The sequence below is a fragment of the Chenopodium album genome, chromosome 18, assembly GCF_948465745.1.
Source record: "Chenopodium album chromosome 18, dcCheAlbu1.1, whole genome shotgun sequence".
Classification (NCBI taxonomy): domain Eukaryota; kingdom Viridiplantae; phylum Streptophyta; class Magnoliopsida; order Caryophyllales; family Amaranthaceae; genus Chenopodium; species Chenopodium album.
In genome coordinates, this window is record NC_137851.1 from 5,913,956 (window position 1) to 5,933,556 (window position 19,601).

General features: G+C 32.0%; 2 protein-coding genes across 2 annotated transcripts; one reads left to right on the forward strand and one right to left on the reverse strand.

The window, feature by feature from the left end:
• The first annotated feature begins 8,398 nt into the window (after window positions 1-8,398).
• Window positions 8,399-11,195, forward strand: LOC145591312 (uncharacterized). The gene is made up of 7 exons (XM_081647736.1): window positions 8,399-8,580; window positions 8,684-8,805; window positions 8,945-8,997; window positions 9,296-9,359; window positions 9,469-9,511; window positions 9,620-9,667; window positions 10,683-11,195. Exons 1-7 carry the CDS (start codon window positions 8,503-8,505, stop codon window positions 10,851-10,853), a joined length of 579 nt encoding a protein of 192 aa, XP_081503862.1. The 5' UTR covers window positions 8,399-8,502; the 3' UTR covers window positions 10,854-11,195.
• Window positions 11,196-11,677: 482 nt separating this feature from the next.
• LOC145591311 (uncharacterized) lies at window positions 11,678-17,694 on the reverse strand. The gene is made up of 6 exons (XM_081647735.1): window positions 17,382-17,694; window positions 15,187-15,568; window positions 14,515-14,711; window positions 14,032-14,173; window positions 12,348-12,501; window positions 11,678-12,254 (listed from the first exon to the last, which is right to left on the reverse strand). Exons 1-6 carry the CDS (start codon window positions 17,438-17,440, stop codon window positions 12,229-12,231), a joined length of 960 nt encoding a protein of 319 aa, XP_081503861.1. The 5' UTR covers window positions 17,441-17,694; the 3' UTR covers window positions 11,678-12,228.
• Window positions 17,695-19,601: the final 1,907 nt, after the last annotated feature.

Sequence of the window (19,601 nt, forward strand, 5' to 3'; positions counted from 1 at the left end):
TAAAAATCTTACCATCTTAGCCATTTGTTAATTGTGTTTTTTTATCCAACAAAATATAGTTAACTTATATAAGTTAATTTGTGTCTTATTATACTATTTTTTTTCATTATGTAATGATTGAGTTTGACAACTAAAAAATGTTTATAGCAAGACTTAAACTCAAAACCAACAAGTTTTACTACCTAAACAGTCGAATTTGATTAGCAAATTAAACAAGTACAAACTAGCAACTCGGGGCATCGCTCGGGCCACACACTAGTTTTATGATTATTCTCAAGTTCTCAATAACTTGGAGCCTTTGAGAGTGAGGAATAGTTTAAGTGGTTATTGTTTTCCTCCCGGTTTCAGGAGATCTGGGGATCAATTCTCACCCCATCTTTGTAGCTCTCTAAACACCAAAATACAACTTAGAGCCTTTTTTAAATGATAAAATCCATCAAATACTTTTATACAAAAATAATTTCATCAAATACTTAAAAAATAAAATAAAATAAATTGATTTAAGTTTGGGCGAATTAAGAAATTTATTTTTAAGATAGTAACAAGAAGCAACAACTTGGCCTGTTCACTTCAACTTAATTTCAGTTCATTTCAGTTCAGCTCCAATCAGTTTGGTTCGGTTCAGTTCAGCTCCTAATTTCCTTCTTTCATAAAATTTTCATTTCAGCTCAGTTCATTTCAGTTCAGTTCAACTCCAATCAGTTCAGTTCAGCTCCAATCAGTTCAGTTCAGTAAATGTGAACAAGCCCTTATTCGATATTATAAACTTATCCAAAATTTGGCTCGCCTGAGCCGGGTTTAACTAAAGCTTCTTAAACACTTTGTTTTCGTATTAATTAGTTTGCCACCTTATGCTAGCTTTATTATTGAATACTTGAACAAATCATATTACATGTCATTCAATATTCATAAATTCTACACTCGTTTCAAATGTGGAACATTTGATTATATTAATATTTTTGTGAGACTTAAAAAATTTAATTATTACACGTATTTTAAAAAAGAGGTAGTATATTATTTTTGTATATATTTTTTTTCAAGGAAATTGTGATATCTAAAACTAGTATGTGTAAAAAAAAAAAAACAAAAAAAAAACAAAACGTACACCCTTCATATTTTATTACTTGCTTCATTTTTCAAGACATGAAGTTTGAAAAATAGTAGAAAATATTATTTATAATGGAATTGAAGTTTATTGAAGAATAAAAAAAAACTTAATAAAAGGGCAAAAGTAAGTATAAGTGAAGAGGGGGGGAGAATATATGAAAAATATTAAAATTTAATATGAGGAGACCACTAAAGGGAGGAAAATAGTACAATATTGTTAAAAGTTTTCAAAAATAAGAAATGGAGCAAATAATAAAATGTCGTCATATAAGAAAAGTGAAGCAAGTAGTTAAATACTAGGTTAGACTCCGTGCCATGCACGGAGATTTTTAATAATTAATTTAAATTAACACTATATAAGGTTTTTTTTTTATTTTTTTTAATGCATAAGTGGACCAAGCCCTACAAACAAAAGACAAAAAAGTTTAACATTGTATAAGTAAATTTATATGTGTATATATTACGTAGTATGGACAATTTTCAAATGGCTACAATAAAATTGTGGCTATTGTAATTGAGTGAATCTTGAGTTAGTCTTAAGTACTCCTGGAGTACCCTACTCTTTGGGTACCATACTAACATGCTAAACATGTTATTATGTTAAAACCATGAGTTATTTTGAATTGAATCTTATATTTTTTTGCTAAATTATAATGTTATTTCCGTAAATATTGTGTTATTTAATATATTAGCCTTTTGTTTTTTGTTGAAATATTGAATTAGGTTGTTTTGGTTTAAATTATATGATGATCTTCCTAAGTATGAGGTTATTTTTCTTAAACTTGGTGTTATTTTTTTTAATATAAATTATTTTATTATATTAATTAAACATTGTATTATTTTGCCAAAAACTTGTGTTATTTTATTTAAACTTATTTTACAGAAAGTAGCTAAATAAAAATAGAGAATAAAATCGAAAGAGATGAATATGGCCCGGTGAAAATAACATATAATATTATGTAATAAAAAGTTTTCAACTAAATAACATAGAGTTATATTATACTGAATAGCAATATAGTATAATGCACTAAATAAAGTAACATTCGTCCATAATATGGTATACATACAAAGATCAAATTGATGTAATAAAATTATTAATTGTATAGTAAAATAACATGAAATACATCATTGAATAACATAATACACATTTTGAAATAACATGAAACAATAAAAACTTTGTATTTCATGAGTACAAAAGAATGTCCGTACGGAATAACATATAGTTAATAATTTAAAAATAACATAATATACAAATTGAAATAATAAAAAGTTTACATCAAAATAACATGAAATGTACACAACCTGGAGTACCTTATGCATGGTACTCCAGGAGTACAAAAGAAATTGTCTTGAATCTTAGCCTTTCAATTAATAAAATTCATCCTATCCATCCAATTTAATTTTGACTTAAAACATAAAAAATCAGTTTTTAAAAACAAAAATCCATATAAATCATTTACCAGTAATCAAACTTTAAGTACATTATATCCAAAAAAACCAATTATATTTAAATAAGATTTCAAATTATAAAACTACCGAAAAAGATTTCAACTTTTTTTAAAAACTGGAAAATCTAATCTCATGATTAAACCTGTGATTTTTATCTTAGGAAAAATTAACAAAAATAATCTAAACTATTATCTCCCTTCTCATTCTAATCCCAACTAAAATTTAAATTAAAATAATCCTAACTATAAGGGTCCTTTCTCAAATCAATCTCAGCCTTTTGCTAACCTATTAATCAGGTAAATTGAACAAGGTGTCAATATATAATTGATTTGATTATTTAACATTATTAATAAAGTAAAAAAAAAACAAATCACATACTCCAAAAACCCAAACTCCCACCACCACCCTCTGATCTCACCACCTACCTAAACCAAGTCCATCCATTAAACTACCTTTACACCCCCAGACCCCAACCACCAAACGTATCTTTCCAGCCAAACCACCCTTTGTGCCACCCGCCCACCCCAACCGCTAATCTCAAAAGAGATGTGGTTGATGCAGGTGGGGTCAGGGGATTTAAGATGGGGGCGCCACATTAGAAGGAGGGGAGATGAGGGGGTCAAGGGGTTGTTGTGGTTATGGTGTGGCAGGGGGAGGTGGACAGGTGGTGGGTCCATTGTGGCCGGTTAGATAGCAAGAAATTATGGTAGCCGAAAGGGGATATGATTAGGGTGTTGATGACTGATGAGGTGGTGGACGGAAGGGGCGGTTGTTAGTGGTCGCAAGTTTCGGGGGTGAATGATGGTTATTGGTTAAGTGAATGGTGGGTGACAAACTGACAATGATTAAATTATATAAATAAAAAGTAATTCTCACACCAAAAAAAAAAAAAAAAAAAAAAAAAAAAACCTTTAATCGGTATCATAGGTTATGGGTAAGAGAGATTAATTTGAGAATATTTTCCTATTGGGATTATTTTGATTTAAACTTTAGTTAGGATTAAAATGAGAAGGGAGATAATACTTTGGATTATTTTTGTTGATTTTTCCTTTATCTTACTGGATGATTTTTAATTTTTTTTTTTTTTTAAATAATAGGTTTCTTGAAATTAGAGACAAATCTAACATTTTTTTTAAATTTTCATCTTCTTACCTTTTTAATTTGGTTTTGTTTTATGCATCATGGAGGATGATTCTTTCTTTGACAAATTTAATTGATTTTTGTAAGGATCTTGTAATACTGTAGAGACTAGAGTACTACTATACGAAGTATATTTATTGTTGATAAACTAAAATCAAATGTTGGTTTTTAATGGATATTGGAGAATTCTTTGAACTTCGAAATTGCAGGTGTAGATTTCAATGACAAAGTTTGGTTTTATAAACCGATAGGAATATTGTTTTTTTTTTTTAATCATTCTATATTTTTTTTTCTAGTTGTTATTAAATCTCTCGCCTCGCCTCTCCTCCTCTCTTCTAGAGTTTCTCCGAAATCTTGGTCGTTTAGGCCGAAAGCCGAAAATAGTCTAATTTCTTCGGAAATTAGACTATTTCCGACCATTTTCCCTAAATTTACTTTAGTTTTGCAATTTAGGTTTCAATAAATCTACACGAGTAAGTGTAGATACGTCCATCTCCCTATGGTGGAGTTGTTAGTTTTTGTTAGTTTAGTTTTTTTTGTTTATGTTTAGGGTTTGTTTATGTGTTAGGGTTTATCAAAAAGGTAATCATCTTTTGCCCTATTGTCAGTTCTTTGGTAAATATTTGTTCAGAATCGCAACGGTTGTCAAGTTTTCAAATGCGTTCAAGCGAATCAGATGAAAATCATCCTTGCGGCTACAGCAAATCGTTAGACCGTCTCTCCGAAAAGGCTGTATATTCCAGCGATGTGTGCGAGAGATGTACCACAATATAAGATTTTTTCAACGATCGTAGCCTTGATGAAGGAAACCCTAATTTGATTCAATTTTATGTATTTATTAATGTAGATTTCATTTGTAGATGTCGGATGGCTTTTTATTAATGAATTGATTTGTTTCAAAAAAAAAAAGTGTATGGATGGACAAGATTAGTCATTAAATATAAAGGGTCAAGATTAAAACTAATTACAATAGCTACAATTTTATTGTAGCCATTAAAATATTGAATAGTCTTCTTACATAGTACAATGGATTATAAAATATCCTATTTGCCACACAGATATTTTAAAATATGCACTTGACTATATATTGTATCGTGGAAGGATACATCAAATATTTTATTTATGTAAATAAGAAATTATGTTTAAAACTTAAGTTTATAGTTGGCAATAAATATAAGGACACATGAAATCTTTTATTTAGGTATAACATTTGTTTTTTATATGGAACTTTTTTAAAAAAAAATATATATATATATATATATATATATATATATATATATATATATATATATATATATATATATATATATATATATATATATATATATAGGGGAGGGATCCGGTAAGAACCCCTCCTTATGTAAGAACCCTAGTTATATAAGAACCAATCTCATCCGTAGGATTAGATTAGGATGAGCGATCAAGATTAAAACAAAAAAAAACTCCCCCAAAACCCTCCCCAAACGTTCATACTTTTCTCTCTCCTCAAACTTTCAATCCTCTTTACTTTCTCTCTCCTCAAATCTCAAAATCTAGCCCAAATTGCTGCAAAACAACCTAAATTGCTCAAATAAGGTACGTTTTTCTTTGATTTTGTTCTAATTTTATGAATTTCACATGATATTCAAGTCGATTTTGTGCTTTCAATCGCATGATGTTTGCAAATTGGCGATTTTGATTTTTGCGATTTGATTTTCATGAATTTTGCATGAGTTAAAGCCGATTTTGTATGTTTTTCTTTTCGATTTTGTTTAAATTTCTATGAAATTAGCATGATGTTCAAGTGGATTTTGTTTTTCTTTTCGATTTTTTTGAGTTCGATTTTTGAAAATTTAGGGCTCGAATTTAGGGTTCGATTTTTGCGGCTTTAGTGTTCGAATTTAGGGTTCAATTTTAGTTCGATTTTTGTTCGATTATTTTGTTCGATTTTTGCTCGATTTTAGTTCGATTTTTGCTTGATTTTAGTTCGATTTTGCTAATATTTTGATTTTTGTTCGATTTTGTTCGATTTAATTAGTTCAATTTATGTTCGAATTATTTTGTTCGATTTTTGTTGTTTGTTTTCTGTCAATTTCGAACAGGCTTGTATAATGTTCTAGACTTTTTTTTTTTTTAAATTATGTTCTAAACTCATTCTATTATGTTCTATGTTTAAATTAATGGATAATGTTCTAAACTCTTTTTTTAAAAAAATTATGTTCTAAACTCATTCTATTATGTCTACGTTTAAATTAATGGATACCCGACAACATAATCATAATGGAGGTGGATCTTTGATTTTTACGATATATAATTCCACGTTTTAAAAGCATTGCTAAATGCTGCTGAATTATTCAATGGGAAAATGTACCGAAGAAAATTCAATAATAGAGCATCTAGAACAGAGACAACATAAAATCAGTTATCATCCCGACCCATCGCTGTCAATTCGTTCATAATACGATGTGACATTACAATCAAAGAGGAATCATAAAAAAGGCGTAAAATTAGAATGCTGTCAAAATTTTGATCAATTATACTAGAATGTTTGGTTTTGATAGTTCATTATTAGAGTTCATATGAGATTGCAAATAATATGAAGCATTTGCTGGTAGTTGCACAAATTTAGTCATTTAGGTTAGTTCATGTAAAAATAAGAGTATTATAGTAAGATATTAGGTTAGCACTTGCAGTAGATAAATTTGCATAATATTTTATAGGAATGGAATCACTGGATGAACATCCAACTGTATATTTTCCTCTGTCAGACTGATGTAATTTACTTGATAACACTTCCTAGTAGTACTGTAGTAGTTGTGTTGGGTAATGTGTGAGCTATGGTGGTTGTTTTAGCAATAATGGAGGCATTTGAGTTTCTACATGTGATCGTTTTCCTCTACTTCTATGGGAGGGTAGTGTGTTGATCTATATCAAAAACCTATTAGCTCAAGTGGTAGAGCACTATGCAAACTGCATAGATGATGTAGGTTCGAATCCTACATAGGCTATATTTATAAATAACTATATAAAAAAACTTAATCATCGTTCTTTCCTTAGAATAAATTTAGAAAAAATTAGATCATAATTCATAATGTTATAATTTAGAACATAAGAAATAATTTTAGAACATAGGGAAAAAAATTAGAACATAGGCTCAAAAGATAGGTTTAGAACATATAAAGAATTGAAATTTAGAACATGGACGAAAAAACTAAGAATATAGGAAATGATTTTAGAGCATAGGGGAAAAAAATTAGAACATAGGCTCACAATATAAGTTTAGAACATAGGAAAAAGTTTAGAACATAGATTAAAAAAAAAATTTAGAACATGAAAATGTAAAATTGAACATAAATCGAAAATCAAGCATAAATCTAAATTTAGAACATAGAAAAAAAAAATTAGAACATAGGGAATAAATTTAGAACATAGGCTCAAAATATAGGTTTAGAACATAGAAAGAAATTTAGAACATACACGAAAAACTAAGAATATAGGAAATGATTTTAGAGCATAGGGGAAAAAATTAGAACATAGGCTCACAATATAAGTTTAGAACATATGCAAAAGTTTAGAACATAGACAAATTTTTTTGAACATAGACAAAAAATTTAGAACATGGAAATATAAAATCGAACATAAATCGAAAATCAAGCTTTTTATGTTCTAACTTTTTTCTGCTTATGTTCTAAATTTTTGTTTGCTTATGTTCTAAATTTTTTCTGCTTATGTTCTAAAAATTTTCCTATGTTCTAAATTTTTATTCTATGTTCTAAATACAAACTCTTCAAAATTACAGAAATGTCATTACTAAGGGATCATTTTAGATGGTTGGATCAAAACAAATGAAGGGTTGAGATTGGTTCTTATATAAAATTGGGTTCTTATATAGAGGAGGGTTCTTACATGAGCCTTCCTATATATATATATATATATATATATATATATATATATATATATATATATATAAATTGCTAGAAATGGGCCTAATAGCAAGATACAAAACATGCTTGAGGATAACTAGTCCACTAACAATAAAATAAAGATTTATGACCTATGTACAAAAATGAAAAGAACTTTGTTTGTCCCAAAAAAAAAAAAAAAAAAAAAAAAAAGCTTCTCCCTCCTTAATAAACAAGACAACTAGGGGTGTTTATGATACGAGTCGAGTTAGGGGTAGCTCAACTCGACTCGTTAACATTCCGAGTTGAGCTTTGAGCGAGTCGATCTCGAGTAGCTTGTAATTTGATCCGTCATATTAGAATTCTCTATTTAGTGTAACACCGCTTCATTTTCTTTAATTTTGTCATTTGAGAAACATACATATAACGATTCGAGTACATAAATAATATTTTATTTATTAATTATTAATGTAAATTTTTTTTTCTCAAAAATTAATTTTTTAGTAAATATAATATTATATAAAGGAATTTGAGTTTCTCGACTCGACACATTAACGTTTCGAGTCAATCTCGAACTTGAGTCTAGTTTTGATCGAGTCGAATTTGAGTACCTCACGAATTGTCTCGTCTCATAAGCACCCCTAAAAATAATAGATAACCAACCAATAATTCCATTTGGGCCATCTATTGGGCTTTTGTTCAATAATAAATTCATCGTTACTATTGTTGGACCATTATATCCGATTTCCATGCCCTATAATAAAACGGCCCATATAAAAATATCAGAAATTCATAAAAGAACCAAAAGATGAAAAGAAAAACAAATTCACAAATTTTCTTTTCTACTAGTGCAAAACCAAGCGTTTAGCCGCCATTGAAGCTCATTTGCGCTGCTTCATCTTCAATCTTGAACTAATTCAACAACATGAGCAAGAAAGGTCCACCTAAGCATCAGAACAAGTTCGCATGGAAACCCCATCTTGGTATCAAAATCAATGAAACGGTACAAAAATTCAATTAATTAAACTAACAAATTATTTAAAAAATTCTCTCTTTTTTTTTTTTTTCTAATTGATCGAAGAATATATCTTTGTTTACAAATTCAGGAACCAGGTGGAAGATTCAGGCCATTTCCAGAAGTTACAGGGGTTTGTCCTCGTTGTAGAGATCAAATTGAATGGAAGCGCAAATATGGCAAATATAAACCCCTTGTTGAACCCTCTAAATGGTTTTTCTCTTTCATCCTTCCTAAAAATAGATACTTTTAATTGGGTGTATTGATGAATTTTGATTATGGGTTGTGATTTAATTTGTTAATGAATAATGGGTATTGATTTAATTTGTGATTTATTGTGCTAATTTTTCAGTCAGAAGTGTTCTAAGCGGGCTGTTCGTCAAGCTTACCTTAATCTCTGCCCTGGTTTGTCTTAGTCCTTTTTATTAAACATATTGTAATGCTTAGAATTATATTGATTATGTTATGCAATGCAGCTGCTAAGTTAAAATTTTAGGGTTCAAAGATTGAAATTGTTATTGCCAATTTAAATTGTAGTACCCAACTAGTCAAGGACCTAGGATCTAATCCCGTCTACATTATTGCCTTTTGCGGCTCCTTAGTCCTTACACAACCCACAATATAAAAATAATAATAAAAAAAAGAAAAAAAAAAGAAAAAGAAATGCAAAAGTGTGATTCTTTGTCTTTGGAATGGATTGCAGGCTGTGCTAAAGAACAGGGTGTATGTGCCAAGTGTTGTAGTCGTGTGGGTCAGCTTGTTGGAAGGTTTTGATCTTACTTTCCTTAAATTTTGAGATTGTAAACTATGTTGTTATAATTGCTATGTTACTTATTACAATTTTGTTTATTATGTGAACTTTGTGAATCTATTCAGGGACGCGGCAGAAGTAGAAGCTGAGCAGAAGGTGCTTGAGGAGGTAATGACATTGTCTTCTAACATAAGTAGCTAATAATGCGGGGAGAAAAGATTGTAGTTGTTTTTTCGTTTGATATCTGATAGTTTGGATCTCTGTGTCATACTGCAGGCTATAAAGAATGCTCGAGAGAGAGATAGGAGGACACTATTGCGATCTGTAAGTCATCAGCTATCTGTTACTTTTGCTGTTTTGCAATTTATTTGGCAGTCATTTCGTACTTTATTCAGTAATAATTGGGAAACTTGCCTTTATTGAACTCCCGCCTACTCCCTTCACTAACGTTCCTCCAGTGTATGGATGAGCCCAATGACATAAAAGCTACCGTGACTGTATAATTTGAACTTGGTTATAGAACTTTTATGATCATCTGGCGGTAAGCTGGTAACTGTGCCTGCCTACTACCTTGGGTAATTGCTACTTTAATTTAGCGGACTGCTCAATTATGCTGTCCTTATGAAACTATAGTAACAAACTGAGAAAATATGAATTAGCTGTACATTTAAAGCAACAAAGAAAACCAAATGCAATGCTTAGATGTAAGCTTGCTGAGTATAGATTGAAACCCAAGTCTTTTCTATAACACTTAGCAGCCTGGCTGATGCTGCATGAAATGATGGTCATAGGTTGTGTTCTCTTCAAATGAATTTGACTTACGTAAACTTAATGTATTTGTGTTGAATTTGTTGAATAAGTTGAGAGCACCGTGTTTGTAAACATAATCTTCATATTGTATTTTTTGAATAATATTAGTGGAACCTATGCATTCAGCTTTTGACTTTGCTTGCTATCTACTTGTTGCATACCTTTATTGATTACTATACAATGTGAATATATAGGGATGGGTGGTAGTAATATTACAAACAACATACAGTTATATCGCTACCATGGCATTGTTTTTCAAATTCCCTAATCCTCAAGCCAAATATCTATAATTGCTTAACACCTTGGTCATAAAGGTTTTCTGGTAAACAATATGGGAGAACAATGTACTGTATCAAGTATTCAAGCTTAATCCCGTATTATTAGTTTTGTCAACCTGATTTGGGGCGGCTACTGTCTATGCTGATGACTGATGGAAGTTTTTACTCGATATTATTGTTAGATCAGTGCTGGTGTTGCTCAATTTGTATGTTTCATTGAGTCATTAAATTTGCCAAACTTATTGCAACAGATGAACAAGGATAAACCCAAAGGGCAAGACAAAACCCCAGCCGTTCAGGATGGGAAAGTTGAGGAATTGTTCTCTGCTGTATCACTAGATGAATATGCGGAATTGAGCAGAGATGACGAAGACAATGGTGATGGTGAATATGGTGAAGATGATGCCAAGATCTGTAACTAAGCCATTGGCAAGTGTCTTTAATATCGAATCTGGAGTGGTTTTTCGCGATGTGAGAAATTTTGACAATGTCACTGTTAATGATGGATCAATGAGTTATAGCCTTTCTTGTCATTCTTTTGCCTGAGCTAAACCATAGTCAAGCACACAACAGAGACATTGATGCCACATCTGGCTCTCTACCTGTATTTGCCAAGCAAAAGCCAGAATGTTTAAGTTCAGATGTATCTGCTGTGATAAAAAACCGGTCTCTACCCTCTCCTAGTTCTCTTGAATTGACATCATACAGTTCATGTATTTTATGAATGTACCCAATATATCATATCAAAATGTCTTGTTCCTCTACTATTAGATGTTGCCGAGCAAAAAATTAACCTTGCTACTCGTGTCCTGCTTAGCCTTGGGTGTGTCGAGTGTTGACGAGCCTCTTCCTCTACTTGCTGCCTAACGCAGATTGTGTTGGGGATATTGCACTTATAATGCAATTGGAATTGATCAATGATCATGTCGGTAATTTTGCATCATGATTTCTTTAACTGCCCCATAACGAAGCAATTCAAGGAGATAAGTGTTCACCACTCAACAATTTCATTACCAAAAGTTAAACGTGGTTGCTAATCCAACATTCGGGGATACAACTCATACAAGTAGTGATTTCAATCATGATTCTTTGGGTATAGATTCATGACATTCGGGCAGAAAAAAAGGAAAAAAAAAAAAAAAAAAAAATTCCATCCTAAGCACAAACTCGATTATGCTGGCCCTCATCCAAAGTGCTTAGACTAGTATCTGTAGCTGATTTACAATCTTGCATAGACACAGTCCAAAAAGAAAAAGAACAAAGTGAGCTAAAAGAATTTCACATTATTATCTGTAAGCATTCTGAACAAAGGAATGAATACCACAGAAAAGCTACATCTTCCTTGTAACAGCTTCTTTGACTGAAGTTTAAAGAATTTTTCGCTATCACCCTTGTGGGTGTAAGCTCATGACTTCTATGATTTGTGGTCATTAAGATATACAGAAAATAATGACTCCTTCCTGCAACTTTCTAATCTATGCATACAAAAAACACGTCACTGGTATTGTAAAACCATGCCTAATAACGGATATTCTCACTGGTTATGAGTAACAGGAATGTTCAGCTAAATACAACTTGCTAATTCAGTAGGTGTAACCAATCTTCATTGCACGATTATCAAAGGCTGGATACTGAAGTCATGAAACCAAGTTGTAAAAAGTTTCTTGTAAATGTTGAGGGTAGTTGATAAAAGAATGGGCAATTAAAAAAGCCAAGGGCGAATAAAATCTTATAGCCACTTTGAGTAAGCTGAATCTTTCACAGCAATGAAATGGTCAGCAAATGTGTTATGTGAATCTAGTCCTCCTTTGCACACAACCGCTCTGCACAAAATTACAGGAATGGTGTTCAATTCTATTGGACAAATCAAAATTGTGACAACAAAGAAGGAACTGCTGTAAGAGAAGAATCCATACTCAGATATTCATAAGCCAGTATCATGGAGGTTCCCCAAGCGGACATGCTGAAAAATCTTGGACCTAGTCCTCTATAAAGACCTTTCCAACCATCATCTGCAATCAATTTCTTTACAACTTGAACAGCGTTCTGTCTCTTATCTAGCCCCATTACCTGCAATGTGACAAATTTTCAAACGATCAGAATTGCAACACATACATATCCAAAAAGATTCCTGGGTAATGAATGGAAGCAAACCGAGACTAGATGGGTGGATTACGATCCACTTACCAGTAAAGCATCCTCCTAGTCTCCTACTTCTCCCTTTCCTAATAATTTTCTAACAGCTATGTTGGAACTATTTTGATCTGCTCCTAGAGAACTCAATGAACAGACACTTTTGTAAGCAAGGAACATGCCTTGCCCAGTCACCCAACAAGCCAAGCACAGTTCACAAGGCATCACATACCAATACACCAAGGTCAACCATGGTAACAGACTGGATTGGCAAGGCAAGTTCCTATCAATAACCACTTAGCACCAAAGTGACCATGCCCATGAACTTATAGTCATAGACTGAACCACAACTCCAAGCAAAGTCATATGGAGCAATGCAAAATTAAGCCAACTTAAGGGGTGATGCAGCAGCAAGCTGACCTAAGTGGAGGCACAAGCAGTCAAGCATAAACAGTGGTCACTGCTTAAAGGCATACAAGTGGCATAAGTCCCCTCCCCTCTTTGAGGGATTACTACTCAATGAACCTAAAAATGTAAAGGGAAACTTTTCTCCATTTTCTACCAAAAGTTTCACCCATATTTAGACAAGATCTCCTACATTAATTACATCATTTGCTAAACAATCAATCATGATTATGGGTATTATCTCCTATTTTACAAGCCACGGATGATATATCCTTCTACTTCTACATTGTCTAAGAAGAACTAAAATTTCCATTTGACACTAGTTGACTAGTAAGCATGATCTAGGAAGCTTTCCCAAGAGTGGGTAACAGCAATCAAAACAAAATCATTTTTGCAAGGGATCAACATAATCTTAGTTCTCGAAAGTCAAAGTATTTAAAAGTCACCAATAGGAAGCTTCATTCAGAATTCAATAGGCTAAGATTAACTTGCTCATTTTTCAATTGAAAAGAGATACCTCACAGGCATTAGTGATATACTAGCACCATAAATATATTGCCCCAGAAGACTACCAAGATTGAAGAAACCAAAGGGTCCTCTCACCACATCTTTCAAAGGGTGGACAAGAGGTTTTCGTCCCAAGTTCACCATACAAGGGACTTCCTCCACAATGTTCCATCACTTCCATGAATGCAACTCCAATAAAATAAAAAATTTCTTAATTAATTAACACACTCCTATCAGCATATTTGTTGGAGATATTGTCTTTGTCCGAATTTAGTTCTTACACTGTTGGTTCATATTAAACAATAAAAAATGAAAAACTTTTCAGTACAAAGAGAATAATTGAAAAAATGAAGAAAGCAAAGATTGCTAATAGATATCCAATACCTTGGATATTCACATGACATTAAGCTAATTTCAATACCATCCCCTTAATTTTTATATCAAAATTTATAATAAGCATGAATTACCTACAATAGAGATATGCACACAAGCAGCAAACACATCTACTAAAAAAAACATAATAGCACTGAGATATAAAGCAGAATTTTGTTTTACCTGTAAACGAGTCTTAATGGTGTCTAGTGGAGTTGTGATGCAAGATGCCGTGGCACCAGCAACAACACCCCCAGCAGCTTGAATAGACACAATTTTCCCTAGACTAGGAACCTCTTGCTGCTCAGTTCCATCTCCTAGAAGGCTGAACATATACAAAGCATTTAAACCCCCAAAAAAAATAAAAAAAAAAAATAAAAGAAAAATAAAAAAGAAGACAGAACTATAATGTTTTATGATCGGTATAAAATATGACACATAAAATACTGACACTCTTAATTCCTTAAGAACACATCTTCATAATGACCACTTCAGAACAGCACAATTTAAGCTAAGTAACTCCTCAGACCTCAGTACTAAGACTTCTAACATATAGCAAAGTTTTACACTTTCACTATATTGATACAGCAACTTCAGTCTCAATAAAACACAAATTATCACTAGGCCTTAATTCAGAATTAAACTCTATAGAGATTTATACCTTACCTCCAAAATAAACGTTGACTAGAGCCGTAACTGGCCCACCATACAGCACTGGAAGGGGCATATGTCATCACTGATAAACCAAACCCCCTATACAGTCCCCGAACACCATCTGATTTAACAACCTTGCGAACAACATCAAGGCCCCCATTATATGTTGCATAACCCGAATATCCTTGTACCATCAACTTCTGGCTAACCTAATTTTCAAAGATAGGAAGAAAAAACAAAGGGTCAAGGTGTATAGTCAACGTGAATCAGGTAAAAGTTAACAATTAAGTTTCTTTCAATAAAATTGTTTATCAAATGAAAAAAGCAACAGAAGGTTGGCCTCGAGAAGTTAATAAATAATTGCACCTTTCTATGAAAAGCACATAAGCATAGCCTTTCTAAATAACTGAGAACTGACAGGACAACAAAGAAGAGCATATTCATCAAAGCAAAAGATCACACAAGCAATTTTGGATTCTAAGTGACTTTGAATCCATAATGTCTGTTACAAAAGTAGATACTCACAAAGTAGACATGCCACAGTCAAAACACACAAACTTGTTGTCAGAGACATCACAGAATTGACCTAATTATAGGTACTTGTTCAATTACAATGATACTATAAAAGAACAAACCCAAATTTATATTCAATCTTAGTTTCAACTACTCAAAACAGATACATACCACGTCGACTGGAACAAACACAGCCTGTGCAGAAAGTGAACCAACCATGCCAGCAATACCATTTGCTATGGCTGCCTGTGACGGTTCAGACAATTTAAGTGGTTCAACCATCCGAAATGCCGCCACTTTTGTAGTCTCTAGAGCAGTAAGAAATATGATCCGAGCCGGAACTGCACCAGTGATGACAGTACCAAAACCTCTATACAAACCAGGTACACCATCAGCTTTCAATATGCCTTTGGCAACTGAAAATGCACTTTTCTCAGTAATATCCTTGGAAGCAACCTGTAGCCTAGTCTTAACAACAGAAACTGGATAAAGTGCCACTGTAATTCCCGTAAAAAGCCCAGCTCCAACAACATAGAATTTTGTCTTGTCAAGTCTGCAAAGAATTATAAAAAGCAAAATTTTAAAATAAAACTGCTTAGACATTTAACAGGGGGAGAAGAAAGCTACTGTAATTATTGTCCAAAAGGATAGATACATTCCAATACAATCAAATCAACGCAATAAATATCTTAGAAAGACATAAGAATCTTTCACAGTGACTTAATGTAATCAGACCAAAAAATACTCAATATTTATATAAAAAAGAATAAAAAACAAGGGTGAAGATCTTTTGTATAAGAGGCTTCAATAAAGTTGTAGGATTTCTAATCGTCGTCAAATGCGGCTTGTTAAAAACATTCAGGAAAAGGTCAGGCAACATGATTTGTATTAATGAAGAAGGTATCCTATTATGTACAACACTAGTAAAGGCCAGAGGTACTGTTTCTTTAGTTGAGGCAGCATAAATGAAAAATAATGTCTGAAAAAGTGAAAATATAGAAACGTGAAATTATGACACAAGTATTGAACTAGAATATCCTTTGAATCCTATTGGCCGATATTGCAGACATCATAAGAGGTTGTACAAGAGCACTATTCTAGTACTCTTACATACTTGTTTATAGGATTACACCAAGTGACTATGACTTTCCCAGTAAAGTCAAGTTCCATGCTGATAAACTTGTACTGCGTATCAAATCCCAATATTCCAATGAACACCTCACGACAACAGATTTTTAAGGGAGTGGAGTGACACACCATTTTAACTTGTTAAAACCATACTTAAACAAAGAGAGTACATCAAATTCAAGAAGCGCTCCCACTTTGGGGAATGTGTCCACATAGCACAAATTAAATACCAACTCAAAGCCTAATAAAGCCTCCCAATCATTATAACAGTCACGGAGTTACCAGAAATTTTATGCTTTAAACATTATTTCAAAATCATCCAGGAGGAAACAACATGTGAGCTGAGATCAGTAATTTCAAAAAGAAACAGGCAAATGAGATTAATCTTATTTTAGCAATAAAAGCAATCGATGGGTCGTGAAGCATTACTACATACGAAGTACTTATGGACTGAATATCAACCTTTCAAAAGTACAACCCTCAATTGCCAAAGGTCGGAACAGAGACAATGAACTCCTTGGATAGTTGCACAATCAACTTGGTAAATCCAACAAAGTAGCAGCCAAAACTCCTTGGATAGTTGCACAATCAACTTCAGAATTACCAAACTAACATACACTATTCTATCCCATTTCAACTACCATCTCTATTTCTTTTCTCATCCATCCTAAGATAATGATATCTTGTATGATTAATCGTTTTTGTAAACTAATACGAAGTACAAATTTAGCTTATCAAGTAAACAAGAAAAACAGATATATCAGTTCATATAGTAGACTCTGATTTTCTACTGATTAATTCTTTCAAGAAACTCATCCGAAACTCTAAAACAATAACATAACTCAATTTCTCGCCTCAGAGACGGGCAATGCTCCATTACACATAGATTTCCATGGTTTACAATAAAACAGCATCTATCATCAAGAATTTTGCCTAAATTTAGCCAGATTAAACTATAAAATACCAAATAACTTAAATGTTTAACACTGTAATTACATATCCATGAAAAATTAAAGAACTAAAATATCTAAGATTCACCAAATAAACAAAGGTTTGTCATCAAATCTTCAATTTCAGCAAAATTCTACTCCAAATACTTTAATTAACTAAGTGAAACTAATATAAGAATTATCCAGCAACATTAAAATTGCAAATTAAAAGCTCAAGAAATCTCAAATTTATAAACATTAATTGAGGAAATTTGACATAATCAAGGAACTGATAAATGAAACACTTACTTATCCCAATTAATCTCTGTTTGTCCGAATGCCGGAGTTCGAGGACCAGACGACCCCATTTGAAGAGAGAAAAATTGAATTAAAGAACAAAAAAATTAAAGAACCCTAAAATTAGAAGATAAGCGAAAAAGGGGGGAAATCTCAAATAAAATTGGGAATCTGAACCAATGAATGAGTTTGATTTGATGAAGTAAAGTGAAAACTTCCCATCAAATCAAAATTCAAGAAATGAAGAAAAATAGTTGTATTCTTCGCTCTTTTTATTTTTCTCTTATTGTTTTTAAGAACAATTCTTTGTTTGTTCACGAGGAAATTATTGGGATTACTAAAGTGAGGGAAAACGTGGTTTAGCACGTCAGAAAAACGTCCTCATTTCTAAAACTAGGCTGGCATCACCATGCCTCCCCACGAGCCAATGGTGCATGGTGGTCTAGCCGTCTGCCCGTCCAGGCTTAGTCTCAACCTACTAATTTCGTGTCGTGCTGACGTTTGTTGGGGGTGTAAGGTTAGATGCATTTTAGAGTTTTTTTTAATTGGGTTACTTAATTATTTTTCTGTGTAAAGTATTTTTAAATGAAAGAAAAAAAAAATCTTAATAAAAAAGTTTTTACTCGTGCATATAAGAATTTTTAATTGTATATGACTAATTAGCATATGTCTTGTACTCGGTTACCTTAGTAGTGATTTCAGTGAAATCATTTTAGCTGTATATATGCCTACTCCGCAACTTGTGAATTGCTATTCGTCGCTCCCATTTTACATAGTAACGCTCCCATTTTAACTTCAATTGACAAAGATGTCCTTTATGCAAGTTGTAATATTTAAAAAGGACTTTGTTCCCTTCAATCACATTTTACATACTAACGGTCCCCTCAAAGTAGTACACCGTGAATCCCGAGCCCACCACATCGGTCCCCACGACCTTTAAACCAAATCGGTCCCCACGACCACCTTAAATCGTTTTTTTTAAAAAAAAGTAATCATCAAGTTTTTTTCCGACGGGTCTTGGATGATGGACGACTGGAACATTCGTACGCCGGAGAATGCGTCGGAACATTCTGTAAGTTTTTTTTTATTTTTTATTTTCTGATAATGGGACATCCGCCCAAAATTTCCGGATGTCCCATGGTGGATCCGCCTGAAATTTCCGGATCCACCATGGAACATCCGGAAATTTTAGGCGGAAGTATAGATCCACCCAAAATTTTCGGATGTTCCATGGTGGATCCGGAAATTTTAGGCGGATCCACCATGGGACATCCAGAAATTTTGGGCGGATGTCCCATTATTCAGTTTTTTTTCTTTTTTTTTGTTTTTTTTAAGTTAATTATTTTTTTTTTAATTGTTGTTGTGATTTAGTTTTTGATAATTTGAGTAATTAGTAATAATGTTATTACTGTTTTGTAATTGTTGTTGTTATTAGTAGTAATATTATTATTATTATTAGTAGTAGTAATTTTATTTTTTGAAACCTTATTATTATTATTATTATATTAATTAGTAATTATGTTAGGGTATTACTGTTTTGTTATTTATATTATTAATATTGTTATTGTTGTTGGTGGTGTTTATGATTATTGTTGTTGCTATTATGATTGTTGTTATTAGTATTAGTTATTAATTTTAATAATATTATTTGTTGTAATATTGTTTTATAAATATTATTAGTTGTAATATTGTTTAAGTTAATTTTTTTTTTAATTGTTGTTGTGATTTAGTTTTTGATAATTTGAGTAATTAGTAATAATGTTATTATTGTTTTGTAATTGTTGTTATTATTAGTAGTAATATTATTATTATTAGTAGTAGTAGTAGTAATTTTATTTTTTGAAACCTTATTATTATTATTATTATTATATTAATTAGTAATTATGTTAGGGTATTAATTGTTTTGTTATCTATATTATTAATATTGTTATTGTTGTTGGTGGTGTTTATGATTATTGTTGTTGCTATTATGATTGTTGTTATTAGTATTAGTTATTAATGTTAATAATATTATTAGTTGTAATATTGTTTTATAAATATTATTATTAATATTATAAAAAAGAACATAATGACATAAACCGTTGTTTTGTTTAATTTGTATAGGATATGGAATCTGAAGACGGCGGTGACGGTGTGAATTATAGTGGGAATTTCGTCACGGATACGTTATTTCCAACGTTTGAGGATGCAGTTATATGGGCGGATGCTGTTTCCATAAATCTGGGATTTATT

Coding starts and splice junctions, on each gene's coding strand:
- LOC145591311 (XM_081647735.1), bottom strand. CDS start 17,440: ATGGGGTCGTCTGGTCCTCGAACTCCGGCATTCGGACAAACAGAGATT. Junction 14,712..15,186: donor TGTTTGTTCCAGTCGACGTG/GTATGTATCTGT, acceptor TTTGAAAATTAG/GTTAGCCAGAAGTTGATGGT. Junction 12,502..14,031: donor CCATTAAGACTCGTTTACAG/GTAAAACAAAAT, acceptor GTCACATTGCAG/GTAATGGGGCTAGATAAGAG.
- LOC145591312 (XM_081647736.1), top strand. CDS start 8,503: ATGAGCAAGAAAGGTCCACCTAAGCATCAGAACAAGTTCGCATGGAAA. Junction 8,806..8,944: donor CTTGTTGAACCCTCTAAATG/GTTTTTCTCTTT, acceptor CTAATTTTTCAG/TCAGAAGTGTTCTAAGCGGG. Junction 8,998..9,295: donor TTACCTTAATCTCTGCCCTG/GTTTGTCTTAGT, acceptor AATGGATTGCAG/GCTGTGCTAAAGAACAGGGT.